Source organism: Fringilla coelebs (assembly GCF_963513975.1).
Source record: "Fringilla coelebs genome assembly, chromosome: 2".
NCBI lineage: Eukaryota > Metazoa > Chordata > Aves > Passeriformes > Fringillidae > Fringilla > Fringilla coelebs.
In genome coordinates this window covers 97393019-97418290 of record NC_140029.1, presented here as the reverse complement: position 1 = coordinate 97418290, position 25272 = coordinate 97393019, and the positions used below count along the sequence as shown (strand labels likewise).

Genomic DNA, 25272 nt, shown 5'->3' with positions numbered 1-25272 from the left:
AGCCAAACAAGTATTTATAGCCTGAAAGGATTTTGCTGGTACTGTTTGAAATTGTGTTTTAAGGTCGTAAATCTTGTGTCTTAAGCAAATACCTTTTCAAGGAAGAGGGATTTGAACTTCATGACCTAGGGATGTGTGGGACGTAGAACCCTGGTAAACTTGGATTCTTTAATCTCTACTTCTTTGTTAAATTACCAAACTCACTTTAAGTCAATAAACTCACTTTAAGTCAATTTTTACTAAAATCATAATCTGAATTCCTCTTATTCATTTTGGTAGTGCATCTTTCTTGTTCAGTTTCCTGTCTTCTGTCAAATTAATTCCATTTATGCATAGTTCCCTAATGAACCATCACTTTTCACATAGTTAAGGAATAAAATTATGCCCTTTGAAAAACTTTACTTATGTCATCCTTAAAATGTTGCATTCAGCAGCAAGGTGTGTAGTAATCATGACAAATATGAGAATTCTGTCTAGTATGAGAAAATTGTATGTCTCTGAGTGGTGAGATTAAAAATCATATTTATGGCTATTTAATTGGGATTTGTCAAATAACTGAAAGCTTGACAGAGATCTAGTTCTATCTGGTTTGCTTTGTGGTGGTAAATGTAGGGCGCTTCTAATGTGGTGGCAGTACTGCTTTCATGGATCTTGCTTATGGGCATTTAACTAAATTACATGATATAATGAGCTACTAGGCTGTCCATGCAATATTCTCTCTGAAAGGTTTAAGCCATAATAACATGTTTAGAATTCCTTTTTTTATTTTAAAATAGTTTGCTTACAATGGGCAAGGCAAAAAGTAACTTCTTTTCAGTGTGGCATAGAAATAAGAAGTGGAGTTGTATATAGTGTTGTGGTTAATTGGTATCATCTCAGTGTCATCAGCCCATCACTTGGAACCTTACCTGCAATACAGATGCATACATCTCCAGCAGACCTAAAGAACAAAGGAAAAAGCTGGATGCTGGAGAAACTTGGTATCTGGCAGTCTCTTGTTTACATGCATAACCTGACATGAAATCAGTTTATATTTTATAATGAGGAATTAATATGGAAATTTCTTTGTGCATGAAGGATCAAAGGGCTTATAGAAGATATAATTTTTGGTTCAACTGTTTCAATTTTTTTTAATGTTTTAAAAACCTGAAGGCTCCTTGCTCAACATAAATGTTACTTTGAGATTTATACGTGCCATTTTTAACTATGCTTCTTTCACTAATCCCAAGGTGAGGCTGAGTAAGTTTTATTAATGAAACAAATGTTTTTGGAGAGAATAGCTTAAAAATCAGTAGTTCATGTGACTGAGCAACTCATGGTTTTTCATTCTTATATTCAGTGCCCTGAATTATTTCTAAAGGGGGAATTTAATGTGGAATAATTGACTCTGTGGCATAATGAATTAATTTGATCCAGAATTCTCTATGGCTGGATGGAAAGAGTGAGGACTGCTTGAGTTTTTCCTCCTTAGAGGAGGTAAATAATGATGATCAGTCGACATCTGAGTAAAAAAACTCCATCTCCTTACTTTTGAGGAGGGCAAATTGTGTACCTGAAGGTTATTTTTAATTTTTTCGCTCTCATAATTTCTGTACTGCTGCAGCTTAACTGCAAACCATGTGTAAGGAAGCTAGTTCAAAGCTTGTGAGTAATTTAAGACTTCTATAGTGCCGTGAACTTGAGAATGAAAAACTATTCTTGTAGAACATACCCATCAACTTTGCTTTCTTATAAACCCTTAACTGATTTAGCTTGCATTGACATTCTGTGCCTTTTCTGTGTCTTGTCTACTTCTTTGCTCTTTCCATTAGATCCTCCTACTACTACCACTCGACTGCCCACGGTTCCCTGGCATTCTTCGACTGATGGCACCACAGGTTTAGCAACAGAACCTAGAATAATAAATTTCCCAACATCAACCTTGCCAACAAAGCAGGACGACACTTGGGGTATCGTTGTTGGTTGTGTGGTGGGTGGGGTTCTTTTGCTGTTACTTCTTGGTATACTGGTTGGAGCTGTCTACTATAAGAGAAGAAAGACATTCCGTGGTGACTACTTTGCTAAGAGCTACATTCCACCATCAGATATGCAAAAAGAGTCCCAAATAGATGTTCTTCAGTCAGATGATATGGGTTCTTACCCTGGCAGTATAAAAAAAGAAACAAAGCACCCAATGAACTTAATATCTAAAGATTATTTAGAAGACGCTGGAAAACCTGAGTTGAACAATGTAGACAATACTAACAGGTACCAGGACCGTTATGAAAGACCAATGGATTACCATGAAGGTGGAACATTTGGAATGGGTTTTATGCATGACGAATATTATGAGGATGATGACTTTGTTTCTCACTTAGATGGTGCGGTAATATCTCGGAGGGAGTGGTATGTGTAGTAACCACTGAAAACCAAACATGTACCTGCAATTCACTTCATTGGCTGGTCACTTTCAGATTGTTTATACTTACACAACAGGAGGAATAAACTTTTTGAAACTTTTTTTGAAGGTTTTTATATTGTGACTTGACACAATGGATATACTGAATCTGGGGAAAATGTATTTGAGCTGCTTTTTTTTCCCAATGCTGTACTACTGTTTAAGATTTGAGTTTTAACGCAGAGTGCTTATATGGGTCTATGTCAGAGTTAAAAAAAAAAAAAAGGCTAAATTAAAGTTGCCATTCAATATTGTTTAAGAATAAAAAGTGACTGTCTTGGCTCTCTGATTTAACAATAAGTTTACCCAAGGCAATGATCATATGTAATCTTTGGGGGCTTTGAATTACTCCAATCTAGGTACCATCCACAGTAAACTTAATGCTTCTGTATAGCAGATACTTTACCAATTAAAATGAGTTACAGCGGAATTAAAGCTTTGTTTTCTAGGGTTTTTTCTGCATAAAAATGAATACCTCTTAGCATTTTAATGAGCCTTCTTGCAACTATATACTTAAAAGTTAAGTCATTGCACTGAAACTAACTTATGAACAACTTTTTGAGGAGTAACTGTAAACAGGTCAAAGGCTTGTATTTGAATAGATGAAGAGTTATTTTTTTATAGTCATTGATTTCTAAAGCTTACTCTAGTGTCTGTATATATACATACAGTGAGGTGTTTTGTTAGGCCTGTAATTGGCAGGATGTCAAAACTCATTAATGCATACAAGATGCTCTTTGCAACTTCGCAGGGTGCAATTTTTGAGACCTGTTCTGGAGGCTTTGTGGGAATCTTACCATTGAATTTAAAAGCTGGGTAATTTGACACAACTAAGGAGAAAACACCCTTATAGATTCCAAAGCTGGAGGCTAATGTGAATATGCTTATTTTCCCAGGTGCCAAAAAGCATTAGAGTTTCTATGACAAGAAGTTAAAACAGCGGTTTTACGCTGCTTCTGACTAAGTAACAATACCTGCTTTGAAGAGGGTAGCCAGAGTTTCAGATTATTAGTAGGGAAGTAGACACTTGCACTGCTACTTCAGCTATTGAAAACGCACTCTTCATTCGTGCAGTTAAAGAGTCTATGAAACAGGAATTCAGTCTCTGTGCAGTCTCTGTACCGCAGTGGATTTGTTTTCCCTGCAAATAATCCATACTGATTTTACACGTTCTTTAAAATGACATATCCATTATACATAGGAAATCTTGTCTGACGTATGAAATAGTTCTACTTTATCTTGAGCAGATTCACCAAACTAGATCTGCCGATTATGTGAGGAGGAATGAAACAACTTTAGATAAATTGCAGAACAACAAGGAATTCATATGTAGAATATTAAATCTTTTGAAGTGCCATTTTTAAGTGTTTATCTTGAGGAAATTGAAGCTGATAAGGCTCTATTAGTATTTGAAAACTGAAAAGGGAGAAGTCTGCTACCGATGATGTGAAATAGGCTGCATAATTACAGCTGCTCCATGAGCATTGATGCTGGAAGTTCTTTTCTGTCCTCATGATGTTTGGTAGCTTACAGCATTTAGAGCTTCCCAAAAATAGTTATGAGTGTTGTAGACAATACACTGTGATTGCATATGACTGCATGTCTTTAAAAAAGATTAAGACAACAGCTTTATTTGAAATTCAAATGGAAAAGCATCCCTAAACAACTTAAGTTTGGGTTTGGATTAATGGAGTGCTGATACATGATTGACCAAAGTCTCAAAAACAATAGCAAGTGATATTGTGATTATCTGTAGTTTGAGTGCAAACACAAGAAAAGGAGTGAAATTTCTAGCAGAGGGTTCTGATCCAAATTATCTCTGGAATAAAGAGATTATACCTCTCTTCAAAAAATACTTGATATATCATCTTTAAAAGATGGTTTTACTTGGAAATAAACATAACCATAAACCAGTTTTCCACATGGGATATCTTGCTTTTGTCTCTGTGGATTTTTTGCTTTGATTTTTAAAATATATATATATTTAATTCCTATGGGTTGAGAAGTTGAAATGTTCTGGAGTTGAAGTTATTAATAGGGATAGAGCTTACGCGCGTTGCAATGTTTTGTACATTATGTCTACTGTAAAAAGAATTGATTGTACGTACAAATGGCTGTTGTGTGAATAAACTTTTTCTTACATTCTGGAACATAGGTAGTGTTAAAAAATGTTGCACAGGTCTGTTCTTAAAAATTGGACATGGAAAAGCACAATAAACCCAGAGGCTGGATAGAATGAACTAGAGTGTTTAAACTGTTTGCGATGGGCTGTTTAGTATTCCCCTAAGAGAGCATAAACTTATAAAACAAGTGTCTTCAGAAACTCTTTTAAGAAGATTAGGAGAATGATAAATGGAGGTGTTTGCCATTCAAAACATTTGTTTTCAAGCACAGCTGATAAACTAACTAGGCATTGCATACTTCAAAATAGTCTTGATTTTTCATTCTATTGTCTTTGTTTGCTTTAACCATTTTTCTTGGAGTTAATAAATCCCCATCTATTTCTGACCACCTGGTGGTTAAAATACTTTGTAGGTAGCACCATGCATGTTAGGTGCTCTCTGGCTTGTTCAGCTTGGCATGGTGCTCTGGGTTTATGATCCTTCCACTGATCATTAGACTGATGCTTTGCCAAAGCAATTCAAAAAACCAAATGAAGTGTGCCCTCTGGTAATTGCATTTAAGTTCCTGTGTGTCACTGTGCTGGGATATTACTATTTTTCCTGATGTTCATAAGTAAATGGGTGTTTGTCATCTCTCTCAAAATCAGACTCAATGGGTTGGCTTTGATTGAAAGTATAATACTTTACGATGTCCTAACATTATAGCAGAATTTACTCAAAGAAAAGGCACCATGAAGTTAGGATGAAGCAGTCAAGGAACTCTTCTGATATAATCACAAGACCAAAGCATCTTCAAGAATTCTGCACCTAAGAGTGTATATTAGTTAGCTGAGGTTTTCTCACTTCAAGAAGAGGGCACCCAGTGTAAACTGAACTTAAGCCAGTTAAAATGCAGTGGTTAGGTGACCCTTCCACTGATTCGTGTGCCCATTCTTCAGGAAATCTTCAGGAAAAATTATGAATTATGCTTGTGTCATAGTTTGAGCCCAGCTTGCAGCTAAGCACAACTGCTTGCTTTCCCCACCCCTATCTCTTCCAACCCTGGTGGAATGGGGAGGTGGATCAAAAGCAAAACTTGTAAGTTGAGATAGGAACAGTTTAATAATTGAAAACAAAGTAAAATATAATAATAATAGTAATGGATAATGAAAGGTGGGTAAACAAACAAGTGATGCACAATACTTCTTTCTGGGTAATTTACCTAGTTTATATACTTGGCATGGTATTCTGGGTATTCTGTGGTGTGGAATATCCCTTTAGCCACTTCAGCTGATCTGTCCCAACTGTGGTCCCTCCTAGTTTTCTTTTGTGCAGCTCCTCACTGGCAGAGCATGAGAGATACACACACACATACAAAATTGAAGTCCTTGACTAAGGATAAACATGACTTAGCAAAAACCAAAACATGGGTGGATTATCAGCACTATTCTCCTGCTGAATCCAAACCACTGTACAAACTCCTGAGAAGAAATTACTCTATCTCAGCCAAAGCCAGGACCGTTTATAGTGTCCAGGCTGGTATCTGATGGACGCATGGAGCTTATGCCAGGAAAATCAATATATATACCAAAGGTGGTATGTTGCATTCATCTCTGAGGAGCAAAGTAACTTCTGCAAGTTATTACTCTAGGACTTTATTCCTTAACATTAAGGAAGTCACAAAAAAAGCTTATTTCAGTTTTTTTCAAATTACTTAAATATACTTTGTGAGTGTGATCCCAGGGGAATACCAGGGGAATATTCATGTTAGATCTTTGATAAGCAGTGAGGGGACAGGAATTGCTTTAGTAGAGTGCAAGTCAAGTGTTTTATTTTGGGTTGTTTTTTTTTTTAATTGAGGGGTTTTGCTCAGCTTTCCAACATACAGGCAGAACACATAAGAAATCTAAGAAAACTGAGGAATTGATAAATCATATTGCATAGTCTCAGGGTTTTTATCTGGGAATTGAACATACAGTTGAAGAGGTTCTCAGAATTTCCTACGGTAAGAGATTAAATAAAGAATGGTTGTGTTGTATTTGAATAATAATAAAGTAGACTGCTTTAGAAATACATTGAAGGTAACTGTTAATTTTCAATTTCTTTGCTGTTGAATTTTGTGATTCAGTACTCAATGTAAATTGAGAGCATTATTTTCATGTATGCTGCCTAAATTTTGTAGGTAAGTGTTTAGTGCAGCTGACATGAATTATTCTAATTGTGGAACTTCTTGTTGAGCCTGTTCACACAAGTTTAAAGCACTGATGATTTTAAGTATGTTAGCAGCTTTTTCTGTTTTGAGACTTAAAATTTGATTTCTAAGCATAGTGAAAGGAGTAGCCTTTAAAGACTGCCAAGTATGTTAATTCAGTATGGGAGTTGTTCAGCATTGGATTCGACAATGCTAAGGTCAAAAGAAAAATGATGTAAAAGGAAAAAAACACAGCTTTTTCTCTCCCTTATTAAAATTTATTTATAAAAATTACTTTCTTAGCTTGAAGTGTGAAGTCCTAAAGATGACGGGCCGCCTTAGGGTTTGCTTTGATAAGTGTAAGCCAAGTATTTAGTGTTTGTTTGTATATTTGTTGCTCCTAGTAGTTAGTATATGGGGTTTTTTACACTTATTTTAAGTTTTTCTTTTTTGCTTTCTGCAAACTTAAGTGCCTTTAAAGAAAGATTATCAATAAACCATAGTTGCCCACGTTTTTGAATTTATACCTTGTTAGCTTATTTAAGTGCAAATCATATGTTTTGTAATGTCATCTTACCTTGAAATTGAGAATGAAAGCATGCTGCTAGTACTTAAAAGTAGTCCATAAAATTTTTGAAATCAAAAATTTCAATTTCACGAACTCTCTTAATTCCCCAAGTTTCTTAGTTGGGTAAGTTGAAGCAGTACTGCAAAAGTGCTAGTGCAGGGCAAGGCTTTCTGTTTGGCAGTGGAAGAAAGAAGCATTTCTCAGAACAGCGCTGAAGTAGCTTATCTGAGTATTGAAAATATATAAATTTCCTAAAGTTGTAATCTATGCTATCACATTGCAGATGTGCCCTTTAAGCAGACATCTTCTGTTGCTGTAGCAGGGGCTGTGATTGGAGCAGTCCTTGCTCTTTTTATCATTACCATCTTTGTGACAGTGCTGCTCACCCCAAGGAAGAAAAGGCCAGCCTATCTTGACAAAGTGTGAGTATGTGTTGGACTTTTTTTTTCTTAATTCAGTTGAAAGCGATATGCAGAAAGAGTGTTCTGTACAGTAATTTAAGTGTCTGACTTAATTTAGCAGCTATTCAGCTTTTGTAATTTCAGGGCTCTATTTTCAGAGTTCACAAATGTGAAATCACACATTTCTGAGAAAGAAATAAGGAAGGTAAGAATTACTTTGGAAGTAATATAGAGCTTTATCTCTTGAGAAGTTTGGGGTTTTTGAAAGAAAAGTACTCATGGATTTAACTGGAGGTCAAAAAAGTGTTCCCTCTTGACTGGTGCCAGTGACTGCTAGTTTGTTGTAACTGCAGGTCTAACTTGCAAGGTAAATTGGCCATGCTTTGCAAATGTGAAGCCCCCCTAAAATTAATCCTGAAATGTTTGTAAAATTAAGCAGGCTTCCACAGCTACACGCTTACTGACTTCTTGTGCTTTCTGGAATGTTGGTCGTTTCTTTAAGCCTCTGGCACAGACGTGCTCTTTATTCAATGTGATCAAACAAAAAAGAAGGAAACAAAAACATCTGAAAAGATGTTGTCAGTTAAAGTGGATGATGTCTAGATTCTGTTTTTCTGTTTGGAACATGCATAGAAAAGTGACAGGGGCTTAGAATATTTGTAAATGTCTTTTTACATCCCATATATGGTTTCTTACATCCCATATACAGTTAGCACTAAAACTGAATTGGAAATGTTGCTCATATAGTTAAAGAGAACTAAAGCAAAATAACTAAGAGCCTTTAGCATAAAGTAAGTTTCCTCATTTGGATTAGGTTAGCAAGAGGAATCAAGAGTCTTCTTTTGAGCAACTTTTAACATGGTTTCTCTTAAATTCTGTATCTGAAGCTTATTTCTATGAATGATCTTAAACATTTAAATTATTGTATAACTACTTGCTTTCACTGAACAAGTTAAAATAGAAAAAGTCTTGCATGTAAGAGTTGCTAGTAAGGCTTTCTCAAAGGCTTTTTGAGCGAGGGCTATAATTAAAAAGTTGTTTAAGCTGTATCTCGTAACTTAGAAACTATGTTAGATACCAGTAGTTTCTAATCCTCCTTAGTTAGAGTGTATGGGGGGGGAGTTCAGTCTGCTTAACGCAGGATGCAATAAATAACAAATTATGGGTAGTGCCTTTCTACAAAAAGTGTCCACCTGAATAATAGCCAGTGGTAGACATATTCTATTTCAACATATCACATCTGAGTTGTTGCTGACTGAACGGTGTTTGTCCCTGAGTACTGAATGCTGGGTGATTTGGCAGTTATTATCTGACCATTCAATTAGACCTCACGAACATGTGTTATATTTCATTCCCTCTTTACTACAGGATTGATCTTCCGCCCACTCACAAGCCAGCCTCATTTGAGGAGAGAACATTGTCAGCGCCGCAGAAAGAAGCTATGCTTCAGGTGAGTAAGTGTTTATATGCATTTTAAATCGACTTAAGGAAAATGTTAACTTTGCTTTATTATGTTAACTTGGTCTCATTTTCCCTTCCTGGTAATATATGGAAACCTTTCAATGGTTTCACAGCCAAGCTGTTTCTCTACGCATGTGATATCCAAATCTCTTATCCGTAATGTTTAAGTCATCCTTAGAGGTGGAAACTTATAGACAGATCATCTTGTATTTCTAACAGCCTTTGATAGACACAGCTCCTTTTGAATTAGAAAAACCTATAGTTGAAATTCTGTGGTAAGAGAATATACGTAGCTTTATAAAGCAGTCTTCAGAAGAAGGAAAAACTATGCTTGTAAACTTTAAAACTCACCTTATCAAAAGCTCCCTTGCTAGTAACAAGTGCCCTTCTTTTGAGTTATTAATGGTTGAGGGGTGAGGATAGATGGGAATTTGAGCTTTGACATGGCTAATCTACCAAAGTATGAGTTTGGGATCACTAAATCACTTTTAAATTGAAGTTCACTAAATCACTTTTAAATATTTGCTTAATTAATTATGTAACTTCTAATTTTATCTTTTCTGCTTGCATTTCCCAGCAGCAAATGACCCATACCAATTTCATGACAACAGATTTTAGTGTGAATTTTTAGTGTGATTTCAGGAGTAGTTTCTTGTCATCTAAAGTAAAGCTGTCCTAGCAAGACAGCAATGGGCAAAAAACTTCTTTACAGCATTTAATGTTTGTGTGGGTGTAGTCCGATCAAACCAATTTGTATAGGTCACACTGGAAAGCTAATTCTAGTGAATGAAATACTTTGAGTAAGTGGGGAGCAAGGAAGGGTAAGGCTACATTCTTCCTTACAGCATGGTTTTGAGGTGGATTGGAGTGCTTGGGAAACTCCAGGTGAATTCAGGCTTCTCTTGCACTAGGCGTTATAGAGAAGTGTTGGGAAGCATGAAAGTTTGAAAAAAAAGTCTCACAGATATGTATGCTTAGCAGAAAGATTTTTAAATTTGGAGTCTGATGAAGGAATAGAGTTGGAAGCAAGTTTTGATATAGAAGAAAAGAATTGCTGAGCCAGTCTTACTGGATAACCAAGGAGGCAAAGGGTATGTTAGTTAGAAGGGTTTTTTATGACTTAGAACAAAGGATAAACCCACCTCAAACAAGAAGTTGTTTTTACTAAGCAAGAAGGTAGCACAGGCAAACAAGCCTGCTGATGTGGCAAGTAGAAGAAAGGTCTTAAAATTTTCCACTGCAAGAAAACTGAATAACAACTTCTGGCTTAAACTGTAATGTACTGACTTTTAGTGATTGGAGAATAGTAACATGAATATGGTAATGATAGTAGTTATGATAGGCTATAGATAATAGTCAAGGCATAGATTGGTTCTACTGTATTAAGAGGCTCAGCAAAGAAAAGTATATAATGCAATGTAATCAAAACCAAAGGGTCTCCAGGCCTGCCTGCAGCTGGAGCTGACAGCTGTAGGCACAGGCTCCGTCGCCCACGACCCTGGACTGCTGCAATGTCTTGGATGGAATAAACTGCATTTTGGAGAGGTGCCTGGAGTCCCACATCCCTCATTTTGTCTCAACAGAGGAGACCTGTTCTTGAGAGGTCACTTAAGCTAATGTCAGTTATAGATCCTGATCATGGCCCCTAAAGTGTCTTGTATATGTGTGTGTGTATATTACATTAATCAGTCAGATTTTTTAGATTTCTGCTTACATTGAAGAAAATTTCTGTCACCTATCAGTATTTATAAGAATTAGATTGTAATTGTTTTTATTAAAATTTTTGTTCCATCCTCAGTACATACCATAAATTATGTGATTCTAACCACTGATGTGCCAAATCATAATGCTGAGCTAATTAAAACAATCATTTGTTTATAAGAAATACCATTTTTCCAATACTATGGTGTATCTTTGCAGTTTTAAGGGCCTATAAAAGTCCTTTCTCATAGAGGGGACAAAAAAATCTTCACCTACCTTTAAGGAGGATTTTGATGGAGTTCTTAATAACGTTGAAAATATTCTTGTAGATTTTCTTTGTGATTGATGGTTACTAAAGCTCTCCAAATATCAGTTGCTGATAAAAGCTTTCCTTATGTCATAAACGTTACAATGAGTAATACTTGTGTGTATTGTTGCTGAGTGAAGCAGGAAACTATTCTGAGATCCACTGCTGCAGTAGTAGTGGATCTAGTCGTAGCAGCCTGATGATTATAACATTGTGAAGGTAGAAAACATTTTGTTGGCATAAAGAATATTAGGTTATCTTCTTACCTTAAAGGTGGTAAAGTACCAAAGACGACACAAAGAAAGAACCAGTGCTTTTCTGTGCTTAAGATGGGCATCATAGCTATTTCTCCTGTTACTACAGTACTCAACATTTGCAATTTTTGATGAATCATTCTTCTGCTAATATTTCTGCTTAAAGTATTTGAAAAATATTCTCTTACTTAAAGAATCAAAATATATGGTCTATTCTGGTATTTGTGCATCTGTAGTGCTACTAGATAGCAAAAATACAACACTAGGAAATGCAATTATTTGTCCTTTACAGAGCAACTTATAAAGGAGGTAGACATAAGAAAATGTGTGCCTTATTGCTTTCCTCTTCAGAACTTTGCTGTCTTTGAATTTTTTCGAAGTTGTGCTTACCGTGACTAATGGGTACTACAGAACTTATGCTGACGCTGGCTGTAGTCTTTAGGAATGTTTAATTAAATATTTTATGAAAATGTATTTTGTAAATAGAGAAAAAATCATAAAGAGACTGAATTGAATATTTGTTTTCCACAAGTTAGATAAATAGAGTTTTAAGTTGTTTTGGGAGAAGAAAGATTTCCCGTCAGGTTAGGTGTTAACCAGACTTTATTTAAGAGATGGATGTTGCCACAACGCTGTTAGTGTAGCTGTCTTTTTATCTCTGTGGAACTCCAGAACTGAAAGGACCTGGAGCTGGAGGCTGTCTTCCTAGCTGATACTGCCTCTAATCATTACGTACTCTGTTATGCTTGAGGCAAGAGCTTCATTTTATCTAACAGAAATAAATGTCAAAATGCTAACTTTAGCCAAGAAATGATTGGTTGTATTGTTTTGGTGTACTAAGCCAACATTTGTATAGCTGTAAAGAGGCAAGAAAAAAAAGCAGCTTGTCAGGATGTCTCATCCTGTGTGACCAAATGTCTGTACACACCACTGTACTACCTGATGTTCAAATTGCTGTGGTGCCTACCCAGAATGAGATGCCAGGTGAGCCTCTCACTGGGTAGCTAAGATGTAGACTTCTGGATATGCCAAAAAGAACTGTAGGGGAAGTGTCACTGCTTTGTCAACCACAACAGATGATCAGTTTAGCCTGCATGGAAATGACAGGCTGCACAAAGGTGCAAAGTAAAGAAGAGTGAATTTAAATGGTGTCTTCTGCATACTCACAATAACTTGGAATTGAAAGTGGATTTATTCAATTTAGACTGATTCTGGTAAGTTGTTAAAAATAATGTGCAAGTTTTTCAATCATCTCTGCATCTTCATTGTTCAAATCATGGACAGTAGCTTTTTTTTTATCTTGTAAGGTATTTAAGATTCAGTACATGATGCTAAAATTCTCCTTTTTATATCCCCACAATCAATATTTAAATAATTTTATGCATATCTGAGTCAGCAGGTGATGGTATTTAAATGAAGAGAAATTAACTGGACCTGTGATAGTACTGGATAGCTAATGTCTTTCATGGATACTTCTTGAGATTTGGAAACTTTCAGCTAACTTTAAATATACATTCTCATTTACATGCTAGTGTTAATAATGATCTACCAGTATGTACATGTACTATGTAACTGAGTACTCATCACTTCTCTGTACTGGTATTTGAGGATACCAATTCATGTATTCTTCAGAACTGAGAAAAACTGGTTCACTTATGGCCCTAAAAGAGGAAGGCAAAAGTCCAAAACATAGGAATACAATGGAAAAATTATATTATAGATTTATTTAATATGAAGACTTGTCAACTCTATTGTCAGCCGCACTGTTATTGTTGTCTACGTGTTCTAATCATTGCCATGGAAATGCTATTCTGTTGCTCAGAACTATCTATTACATGTAATGTGAAAGAGTGGTGAGCAGCCTGCAGGTTACATCCTTGGTGAGAGAGGAGTCTCTGCTCAAAAATGTGGTTTTCGAGGTGAATCAGGAAGAAGCTGAGCAATAGAAGAATTTCAATGACTTAAAGAGGAATTTTTCTATTGCATAATATTTTAAAAAGGAGTGCAAGAGGGTGCCCTAATTCTGGCAGTCCTTGGCATCATTAGAGTAAGCTTCGCTGTTTCAAACAATTTATTACTAAGAAGCAAAAACTTACTTACTTTCCTGTAAACATGCTTGAGATGGGCAGTCTTTGACAATGTTGAAGAACTGAAGTTATTATTACCTTGACAGGTGCTTCTGAAGGAAAGAAAAAAAACATGTTTTGCACAATGTAGTGCAGCATTCAGAGTTCTTGAAGGATTCAGAATTTAACAAGGCTCTTCTATAGCAACAGAAATAAGAGTGGATAAGGCAAATGCAGCCCAGTATGTGTCTGGCCATGAGAAGACTGACTTGAGACTTGCAGCTTGGAAGAATGCCTCACTATTTAGCCAAGCAAAGTCCTTTAGCTGTAATATTTGTATTACTGATCAAAACAGAAAAGAAAAAGGTGAAGTTGTCTGAGCGCCATTAAAAGTATTAAATACATTTATCAAGTGATGATGTTTCTGAATCAAATTTGAAAACATCAGCCACTGAACTCTTAAACCTAGTATAATGCTGATTCATTTCTAGATTATGGCTCTCTTACACTCTTCTATTTCTTTTCCTAATGCTTTTTATACAGGTGGGAATATCTCTTCCTCGATGAAAAAGGAAGCAGTATTGTTATTATTTGCCTAAAACCAAAGAACTGTTTAGACAAACAAGATTGAAGGGAAGGGAGCACAAAATATGCATCAATAAAATCATCTGTATTGATAAAGGATCTTGCAGTAGAAAAAAAAAAAATTACCAGATTTGGGTTAAAATGATGCACAAGCTTTTTTTGTTAGTGGATGCCTTTGTAATGGAATTTCTGAATTGGAAAGGATCAGAAAAGGTACGATGAAGTTTTTAGTGAGATAATTTGTTTTAGGCTTTTGAAGAACTGTTCGAGAAGGAAAATTCTTGGAGTAAAACCACTAAAAGAGGTTTTATGAAACTCTGCAAAATGCAATGGTAAGACAATGCAAACTTCTGTTAGGAATGCAAGCACAGAATCTCAGATTGTTTCTATGCAGGAAGACACAGACTATGTAGCTCAGCACCAGTTGTGTTTGACAGAATCCAGTGATTTTGGTTGTCACTTGGTCCATGCCTGTAAAATGTATAATTGCATTATCCAGCAAAGGTGTTGTCTTTTCATGCCATGTGAGATTATTTCCTTTGACTTTCAGTTTTAATTGAATAAATTTTTTTCTTCACCATTATGATAGAAAAACTTAATTTTTCTGTCATAATGGAATTTGCTATTCTTGGTTTCCAGCGAGTCTCTAAATCATGTCCACATCCACTTTTGGTAGAATTTCTCAAGGAAGCACATTTTTTTGTTGTTGTTTTGTTTTGTTTTTTGTTTAAAGAACATTAGCTTTTGGTGGGGCTTTTTTGGGGACTTTTTTTGTTCCCCATGTGTGTTTTGTCTCCTTGTGTGGTGAACTCATGCTCTCAGCTCAGGTATGAAAGAGCAATGCTGCCTGCTAAGTGGTAAATCACATATTCTCAGAAACGCAGACTGCATTTTAGGACTCGAGAAGCAAAATCACGGTGACTTTAAGGGCAGGAGGGCACACTTTGAAATAGAATTACAAGACAAAAATTTTGACAAACTAAAGTTGAAAAATGGACCTGTGAAGATGGTGAAGAATAACTGTTGGAGGAGTGGAAAAGGTTAGGAAATATTAGATGATTTTGGAAGTAATTTTACATATTAAAACTTAACTCAAAATTGCTTCAAAACTTTAACTAAACAAATGTGGAAAGGTAAAAAGTTAAGGGGAAGGAGGAGAAAGTAAGAACAAAATATTACTGAGATTGGGGTCTCTTCAAACTAATCTTGAAAGTAGGAATACGGATGTATGACCACTGGAAATGTTACCTACCTTTATGAATACTTGTTGTGGAGGGACTTCTGCACAAAGATCGGCAACCTAGCCTACTTTGTGTTGTTGCTACCACTGTGATACTGTTGGGAAAAGATGGAAGTGCAAAACAAAAAATACATACAATTGTGCAAAGATGTTGTTTTAGCTTATTGTGGTTCTATACTAGGTGTGGCATAAAGGAAGAACTTAACTAGGAGTGATGATACCAGAGTACAAACTGTACCCAAAATCATAATTTTTAGATGGCATTACTTGGTGTGATATAGATCAGCCATTAACTCAGGCAGTTGGTGATTAACTGAATGTTTGGAAACAGACCATTTGACAAATGAAGTTTTTCTATCATAATGGTGAAGAAAAAAATAAATGTGAAAGAAGGGAGATTTCAATGCTTCTGCATGAAGTAACTTCCCATCCACCAACATTCCCAAGTCCTTCTCAGGACTGCTCTCAATCACTTCTCTGCTCAGACTGTGTTTGTGTTTATAATTGCTCTTACCTGTGTTTATGATTGCACCTGAAAGGTGCCGGACTTTTCTCTTGGCTTTGTTGAACTTTACAAGGTTCACACAGAGCCACCTCTCAAGCCTGCCAAGGTCCCTCTGGAGGGCATCCCTTTGCCTCCATGTCACCACACCACACAGCTTGGTGTCATTGGCAAACTTGCTGAGGGTACTTTGATCTCACTGTCACGTTGCCAAAAAGACATTAAACAGTGCTGGTCCTGATTCGGACCCCTGAGGAATGACACTTCTCACTGGTCCTTGCTTGGATTTTGAGCCACTGATCAGCCATCTCTTTGAGTGTGACCATCCAGACAGTTTTTTATCCACTGAGTGGTCCACCCATCAAATCCATGTCTCCTCAGTTTAGAGATAAGGATGTCATGTGAGACAGCATCAAATGCTTTACACAAGTCCAGGTAGATGACATCAGTTGCTCTTCCTTTTTCTACCAACACTATGATCCTGTCATAGACAGCCACTAAATTTGTCAGGCTCAATTTGCCCTTAGTGAAACCATGATGGTTACCAACTGTCTCCTTATTTTCTATATGCCTTAGCATAGTTTCTGCTCCTTCATCTTGCTGGGCACTGAAGTGTGACTGACCTGTAGTTCCTCAGGTCATCTTCTGTTTTTTGATGTGGGGGTCTTATTTCCCCTTTCTCAGACAGTAGGAACCACAGTCCTACCACTACTTCTAATACAGGATGGACAGTGGGTTAGTCACTTCCTGTGAAAGTGTCTTCAGAACTTGCAAATGTATCTCATCAGGTCCTGTGAAATTGTTCACCTCCAGATTCCTTAGATGATCTTGAACCTCATCTCTTACAGTGGGCAGTTTGGCTGGGGTGGAACTAATTTTCTTTGCAGTAGCTGGTATGGGGCCATGTTCAGAATTTGTGCTGGAAATAGTGTTGATAACTCAGGGAAGTTTTTTATTGCTGGACAGCATTGGGACCTATTCTGCTTCTTGTACTGTCCTGCCAGCAGATGGACTTGGGGTGTACACAGAAGATTGGGAGGGAGACAAGATATTGGGAGAGGGAACACAGCTGGAACAGGTGACCTTTTTCCACCAGCCATTGGATTGTAAGAAGGATTCTAAATGGTAATCAGTTAAGACACTTCCTAAGGCAGAGTGTATTGTATTTGGGGGTGACTGGTGGTTTTTTGTGTTAACCAAAACTGTTCTGCAGTTTTGAATCTTGACTTGTTTCTCCTGTAACTTTTCCTCTTTCAGAAAGAACATTTTGCTTTGCAGAGCCAGTACAGAGAGAGAGATGCTGAAAACTTGAGGCACATGGTAAATAAAAAGATGGCTTGAATTCCTGATTGAAGCTTTGATTTCATCTTATTCCATAAAATAAACTTATAATGTTGGTTTTCATTTAAAAAAAAAATATTTGTCCATCCTGGTCAGTAACTGTTGGGTTGTGTGAGTTAAGTGAAAAGTGGCAGTACCATTTTAATATCCTATAGTAGTTTGATGACTAATTTAAATACTTAAACACTCCAGCTTTCATTTCTGGGTGAGTAACATAAAGCAGAGGAATGCTGACAGATATTTTTGTAGTTGGTGGCTTGCTCTTTAGATTTATTGAGCTTTAGAGTGAAAATTCTTTTGAAAAAAGCATTTGAAGTTAACTCTGTTGTTAGTGGAATTTTTAAGTTCCTGTTTCTTTATTCATAGGGTTGTCTTGGAGATCGTGTAGTTTTGATTTTGCTTAAAGCTTTATGAAGAATAGGAATTGCATGTTCTATACATGAACTGTGAAACTTATTACTTCTTATGTGTGTTTAGAAAGCTGTGAATGGAAGGCAACTTACTTGTGGGGCTGAAGAGCCACAGGAACAAGAGGGTCTTCAGCCTATGTATCCTGTTTATCAGCAAACTTACTGCAAAAATTGGAGCAACAGGTACCCACAAAACTCAGGACCTGGAAGAGCCTACATCAATCCAAGGGAGCATTATGTATGATTCTGTACCCAGATGTCTTTAAGAAGGGTTTTATTACCTGTTGACTCTATGACCTTCATGTCTTTTTGGCTTTCATCTCTAAAATAATTGGGTTTTTTTTTAATGTGTGAAAAAATGTATGGAGAATTTTATACAGGTAAACCATATGGAATTTAAAACTTGCTTGTAGTATTTGGTTTGTCTGTGTTTTTGTAGTAATATCGATTGCCAAATGAGGAGAGCCACTTAGCTTTGTTAACCTTCACAGTCATAATATGTATAACCTGTATTAATTGGTTGGCACATGCCAAAATGTAGTTAAGCTTTTTTGCTGGCTATCTCTGAGAGCATTCTCTCTGGATATTTTACAATAACCTTATCCATATAAAAGTGAATAAGTATGAGCGAGACAACTGAATCCCTTGTGACATTAGCAGTGTCAGGCTGAGCCATCTTAGCAAACTTGGGATATGATTTTGACTGGCCTTAGCTATTCATTTCTCAACCAGCTCTACCTCTCTCAGTCAAATGAACAACTAGACTACCTCTCAAATACTGACTGGCTGGTCTATAAACTACACTGTTTGTCTTCCCACCTTGTTAAAAGTGAAGTAATTGGCTTGCATCAAAAGCTTTTTATTGTCTATTGATTCTGCCTGTTGCTGGCTTTGGTTTTACAATTAGGTCTACATGAAACTTAGTTGAAGGAGGTAGATGACTAGGCAGACTTTCTGGAAGAACTTTCTGGAAGTGTCTTTTGTGAAGCTACATCTTACCCTTAAACTGCTATTTAGCTGATTTCCAAGTATGACCCTTATTTTAGATGCTGCAGTTTATTTTCCTTGGTAATAGACACATTCCTTGTTTTTTTCTCAGTTTCCAACAAAACTGCCTGTGATGTGTTCTTGTGTCTTAGCAAGAAAAGAAAAGCTTCAGTCAACTTCAAACACTTGTTAGCACTGTCCTTTAATCTTAACCAGTAGTGTGAAGTAACTGGAGAACGTCCTGACATTACCAGTGCTAACAGTATCCCACAGGAATCTTTTTTGTCTGTGGTAATGCTTAAAAAATGTGCTCAGGATCTTTCTAGAAACATAAGATTTCCTGTGAACTAAAAAGTAAATATTTAGCAAGTAAAAATATGTATATAATGTGTTAGTGCTGAAATGAGTTCATAGTACAATCTTAAAATATTTTAAAACAGTAGAAAAATGGGTTGTGTCTAAAATTTGCCAGAGAAACTTAAGAGACTTGAGTACTCTGTAAGTACATTAAGCACATAAGTACAGAATGATGATTTTCGGTCAGATGACATGAAGGACAAGATGTTAAGAATGCCTGGTGTCATGCTGAAGCTACCTGTTGTACAGAACTGAACATTACTTCTGGGATATTAGTGTGTTTTTCTGCAGGTGTATGGATTTTTTTAGAGGCAAGAGTCAAGCTGTAGAAGCAGCAGAATTGAAAGCTAGCATAGGTGAGTGTGCTGCAGGCAGGGGTCTGTTGTTAAACCTGTATTCAACCTGCATTCATCTCCATCACAGTACAAGTTAATGAGATCCCTGTCCACAATTGGGCCAGGTAAATTAAATGCTTCTAGTTTGTTACAGGTAGCAGCTAGAAGATTATGGCTTTGGGTGCCTGTATTATGGACCCTGTAGAAGTAGGTATTACCTGTTCTCTTGCTAAGCAACTTTCTGTTAAATGATGTGGTTGGAGTTGACAACTGAAGGAATGGCAAAAAGAAAGGTTGGACAGAACCTGCTTCTTGGGAGCTATCTTTGAAGCATTGACACCTTGCTTTTCTCTTAGTAACTGGGCACATTCATGTAAATTGAGCAGCTGTTTTCAATTTTAAAGTTTTCTGCTGTGCTTGAGACTTAAAGAAGGGCTTGTGTCCCCCAAAACTGTTTTTCCATAATGTTAGTTTAAGTAGCTACCTCTTTGCGTGAGCATTGCCTCGCCTATCCTTACATTACTGCAGCTCCAACAAACATCAACTGTCAGAACATTGAAAGAAAACAGTGTCGTGGCCAAATGAATGACAGAACACGGAGAGGAGCTATACTGCTTAAGATAATTACTGCTTAGGTAATTTGATCAATATTACTGAGCAAAACTTGATACCAAAAATATTTGAATAGACATTACAGAATGGTTCAAAACTCTTGCTGTGGCAGTACTTCCTCTGCATTCATTACTACAATGTGGTATTGAGCAGGTGATCACTTCAATCTCTTTTGCAAAAAAACCAATTATTTTGGATTCAGAAAAAACTCTTCTATTGTTTTTTATAATTATTTGCAGATACTTTTTTTTTTTTTTTGAAAGAGTTAAAACTTTAGGGGAAGGAAGAATGCTATCAACAAAGCTATCACTTTTTTTTAATTTGTAAAAATAGCTTAAAAAATAAAAATGTATTGTGCAAGTTACAGATCAACAAACTACAGAAAACTTGATTTGCAAACTACCCATCAGGATGTAGTTTGCCCTAAAGTTATTAGGGAAATACATTACCACCTACAGGTTTTTACCTGTGAGAAATGGTTTCTTTGCAGTCTATTCAGGGACATTTAGTATATTAAGTTTTTGAAATGTTACTTTCAGTTTTAAGTGTGGCTAAATTTGGGGGGCAAGATTTGGCAAAGAATGCTCGGAAGAGAAAAGAAAAAATGTCTGCTAATTAGGCTTTCTCACTAAAAGGATTGAACATAGAGAAGTAAGTTTGATCTGCTTTTGTAAGATGTAGGCAGTGTCCTTTTTATTTTTGTACATTTTTAAATGCTTGTATTTGTAACTTGACTGGAATAAAAACATTCAAAATTAAAATTTTCTTCTGTTGTTTAGATTGCTTAAAATGCAAAGTCTGGTAAAATGCATCCACTTTTTTGGTGTTATGTTTCTTCTGTGGTTGTATATGCTGGACATGTTCTTTTTCCTAACTCTACCACTTTGGAATATTGTGGTGTTGATGCTGAAATCCTTCTAACTTTCAGCTTACATAACAGGAAGCATATGGTACTGTGTGAAAATGCAGTACTGAGGTGAACGGAAAACCCAGAATCTCTGGTGAGGGAGGTAGGGAAGGAGGGGAAGATTAGTAATTTGCACCTCTAGCATTGGTAAATGTAAATTGTCCTCTGCCCAAGTATCTCTATATTCTACAAGGTAGTCTAATTATAAAAAGTCTAAGATTTAATGTTTGGAGTATGTCCAGAATGACTGGGGATGCAATACAAATTTTCATTTGTATAGTATCCACAGTCTAAAAAATTGTACTGCTAAAAGTAAGGAAACGCTTAACAAAATATTATTAAAGGATTACCACTGTTCAGTCACAAATGATCTAATGTATTGTGTGTTGAGCTCAAGTAAAACACAAGAAAGATGTGTGATAACTCATGAAGGGCGAAGGGAGACTTTTCACCTTCTGACTTGTGTACTTTGCCTTCTTTCTGGCAATGTTACTGCTCTTTTGTCCTCTGAGGGACACAAGTTCAGGCGCTGTGTTGTTATATAGGTGATTAAAATTTATTATAGTAACTTTTTAATGCCACATGCCTGAAAGCACTCTATCTGAACCACTGTGTTGTGTGAAGGCTGAGTGAGTGCTGTACCAACAGGTAGTTGCAGAGCAGATGAAATTGTTTTGACGACTTGGGCCACTTCAGAGGTTGCTGACGAGGACAGGTAAAGCTCCAGGTGAAAAAATAAATGTCTGTGTAGTTTCCTGCTTGACTGCCCTGTGGGAGGTGGCCTGGGGTTTTTTGTCCACCTGTGGTACACATCCAAAGTATTGGGAGACTGGGTTTGACTTTCTGACAGAAGGTAAATATGTGATATTTCTGCATTTATTAAAAGGTATGACATGGTTCTTGGTGAATAACTTAATAACTTCAACTGAATTAAATTGCAAATGCACAAAAAGTACATTGTGAATCTTAGTAGTAATTATTCAAACAATGTGACAAACCCAAGCAGGATGCGTTAGGTATTTTAATCTGCACTGACAACCCCACAGTGAAATTTTTTGTATACTTGTTTATACCTGATTTTATGCTATATTTAAATCTACATCCTTCAAGTATCACTAGAAAATAGTTGTATTTAAAAGACTACAAGTCTTTGACTCTTCTACCCCTTTGTGAGACTAGTAATCAAGACTGTAAATCGGAATTGATTTCCAACTTGGTCTCAAAATAAAGCAGACTTCAGCTTCCTCATCAGCTGAGATAAATTTGCATATCTGAACACACAGAATGTATAGAGTGTGCTAAATATATTAAAACATCATTTCAATTTGACTGAGTTTAGCCACAGATTTATTATATTCCAATCTGAACTGTACTAGGTTAAATTAGACTTATTACCTAACAGATTTATGGGAAATAACTTCTCTAATACTGATTGTCAGAGGAAGAAGTTTAAGATACGCTATAAAAGATTCCACTGCCATTTTTGGTTGTTGTTTTTTTGTTGATGTTGTTGTTTTGGGGTTTTTTTTGTCCTTTTCCCAATGTTAGATTTTATTTGTTTATTACTGGTTTGGATGTCTGAATTATTACTTCTAATAGTGTTGCCACATTAGATCCTGTTCTTAGGAAGGTGTGCCTGCAGCTTCAGTCTCCCTGACACTTCATCTTGCCTGTCCTATTAAGAAGTCTTACACTCCTTTGTATGACTTCAGATATTCTGTGCTTGAACAGCTCCATTCCTTGACAGCAAAGTATTTTGGGCCAGTATTGTTTATCCAGTTCAGCTTATAACAAACTCCAGAAAATTACTCTTTCCCTGCTGATGTGTGGCTATGTGCAGTAGGAGGTTGTGTGCAGTGCAGCAGTGTACCCACAGAAGATGCTTCAGCCCTGCCAGTTGCCTCCTGGCTGGTCAGCAGAGAGGCAGACCGTTGTCCAGATGGGATCTTTGCTGTCACCATAGTGGTTTGTACTCACAAGAAAAAGAATTCAGAGATATACATACCTTCTGAACTGCTGTCATAATTTGGAAATAATTGCTTTCAAGCACTACTTGTAGCAAAAGCTTAATTCATTATCAAGTAGAGCAGTTGGATTTCTGTCTTATGTTTGACTAACCTGGCTCTTTGAGGACCAGACTTTAGCTGCTGACACAATTACTCCTATTAAGCATTAAGCCTGACTTTAATTCCACAATTAACAAAGTTCTTTGCTTCTTTGACATGAATTGAGAATTAAGAGAGAAACGGCTGTGGGCAGATAAAGTGTCTTTGTATTAGCTTCAAAATTCAAATTGATGAGTAGCATCAAATGTAGATTGGTTTACCCAGCTAGGCTAGGCAAATGAACAAAAGGCTTCAGGGGTGGCCAGAGGAAGGAACTCACTTTGAGTGCAGTGCTTTAGTGATGCTTGTGACATCTCATTGTGTTGCTTACTTTCATCTGGATCAATTTCTTGTGGCCATAAATACTGCTAATGGCCCTGCATTAGTGGCAAAAAACCCAAATATTGGGCAAGGCAAAACATCTCACCTGTTTGGATGTCTTTTAAAGGAGTTTTAAATCTGACTATTAGAAGACTGGTTCTTAAAAGTCCTGCTAGCTTTAATAAAAAGTCAAGCCATCTGCTTTACACTGCCCCCTACCCTGAATTCTTCCTGACTGGACTTCACACCTTAAGTCATGTGGCACAGATGTATCTACTGCATGCAACAAAATTGACTGGTCTCTAATTTTCTAGGATTGGTGTGGCCATTTCCAAGGTTTGTGTGGACAGAAATACGGTTTTCCAGAATTCCTCACTGTTGGATTGTTTCTTATCAGCCAGCAAAGCTCCTGGTGTCTTCTGACTTTGTACACTCGATGGTATAATTGCAAATTCTCCTTCTTGCCTCTGTTCTCTCACAATGTGTTTCATTCAGTTCCATTGAGGATTAGTAATTAAAGTGTTTCACATTAAAAAGTTAGAAATCTTAGAAATGTTTGCTTGTTTCTATTAATATGGTAGGTTGTCTGTCTCCTATCCCTTCCATCTAACTTTGCTCCTTCTATGTCTTTAGGGTTTTTCTTTGTTCAGTCATCTTGTATCTCTCTTTTTTCCAGCTGGGAGAGGTAGCAGTCTCTTCCTTAACCTCTTCAATTTTTTTTAATATTATTGGTGAAATTATTTCTCACTAATACACCTAGTTAGGGCTTTATTAACAAAACCAAAAATTACCTAATGCTGTTCCAAGATGGAAAGTAAGTTCTATTTTATTCCATATTTGTCTCTTACCATTCTGCTCTGGCTTTTTGGGCCAGTGTTAGTTAATTTTCAACTCTGTATAGAAATGGTTGAGATTCAGTGTTGCTGAATTCTTTTTCTCCTCTTTCATATTCTATAACAGCTTGAGGGATGTGGTGTGTCTAACTCCAAGAAATTTTCAAAGTGGAAAATGTGTAACTTGTTAACATCAGGTATTTTCATTACAGCTGGACAAATTAGGATGATGTGACATTGCAGATGGTTGAATCACCTGACTTTCAGGTGATACGTGATGTAGAGTAAGCAAGAAAAATGGCAAACATGGAATGGAGCTTGGAGGAAACACTTCCTGCTTATACAGGAAGGTGACATTTAGACTAATTGCCCATTGCCTTCTTGAGACAGAATAGCTGGTGATAATGAAGCATAATAAACTATCATATAACTATAACATAATAGTATGGCTAGAAATCAGCAAACAAACAGAAAAATATTGTTCTCTATCAAAGCAGTGACTCTCTGTTTTCTGAAACAATTTTAAATGAACCAAAGGTAACCACTGTCTACAAAGCTCCTCAGTTTCGGATGTGTCCTAATAGCAGGAAGAATCTGGTTAATCTGGATGTTGATCCTACTTAGCTGATTGTTGCAGGTTATAGCAGGTTATCCCAAAGCCAGCTTGGAGACAAAGTGAGAAATTTAGAATTGTCACTTTCAAATGTGTTACTATGAAATCACATTCAAGTTTCACCATCTGCTTAATGTGGGATCTGTATACAGCTTAATTAGCCGCATAGCTGTGCCCTGTCTGTCCAAAGATTCATCTAGAAAGCCAAAGATAATTGGATTTCTAGTGTCACTGATCACACTCAAGTGCGTGATTTGCACAGCAAGTGTAATTGACCCCATGTGTATCTATGTGAAATAAATGCCCAGTGGATACTTGTATCTAAAAGCATTGATTATATGGTAAGTAGTTTGAGTTACTGTATTGGGAAATAATTCAGTCTTTTCAACTGAAGAAAATCTAATTAACCAAGAAAATCTATTTTTTTAAAGTCTGCTGAGGGAGGGGCTTGGAAGAAGCTGCTGTCACCCCCCAGAATACAAAGTCTCAGCTGAAAGTCGAAAACAACTTCAACTGCAACTGAATAGCCGCAGCAAATAGTGGCATTGTCTTCTCTTGTAATGGAAGCTTCAGCTTTCAGATAAGTCTTCCTCTTGAAAGACTTCCTCTTGGAAGACAGAAGATGAATCAGAGCAT

General features: G+C 36.6%; 1 protein-coding gene across 1 annotated transcript in view; it reads left to right on the top strand.

The window, feature by feature from the left end:
- The window catches only part of NECTIN3 (nectin cell adhesion molecule 3), a gene marked incomplete at its 3' end in the record, with an annotated part of 107662 nt that overhangs the window by 41656 nt on the left and 40734 nt on the right, over nt 1-25272 (top strand). The window contains exons 6-9 of the mRNA XM_084201057.1: nt 7582-7720; nt 9068-9149; nt 17073-17135; nt 17634-17804. Of these exons, the coding sequence (XP_084057183.1) occupies nt 7582-7720; nt 9068-9149; nt 17073-17135; nt 17634-17804 (455 nt within the window). The remainder of the gene's footprint in view (nt 1-7581; nt 7721-9067; nt 9150-17072; nt 17136-17633; nt 17805-25272) is intronic.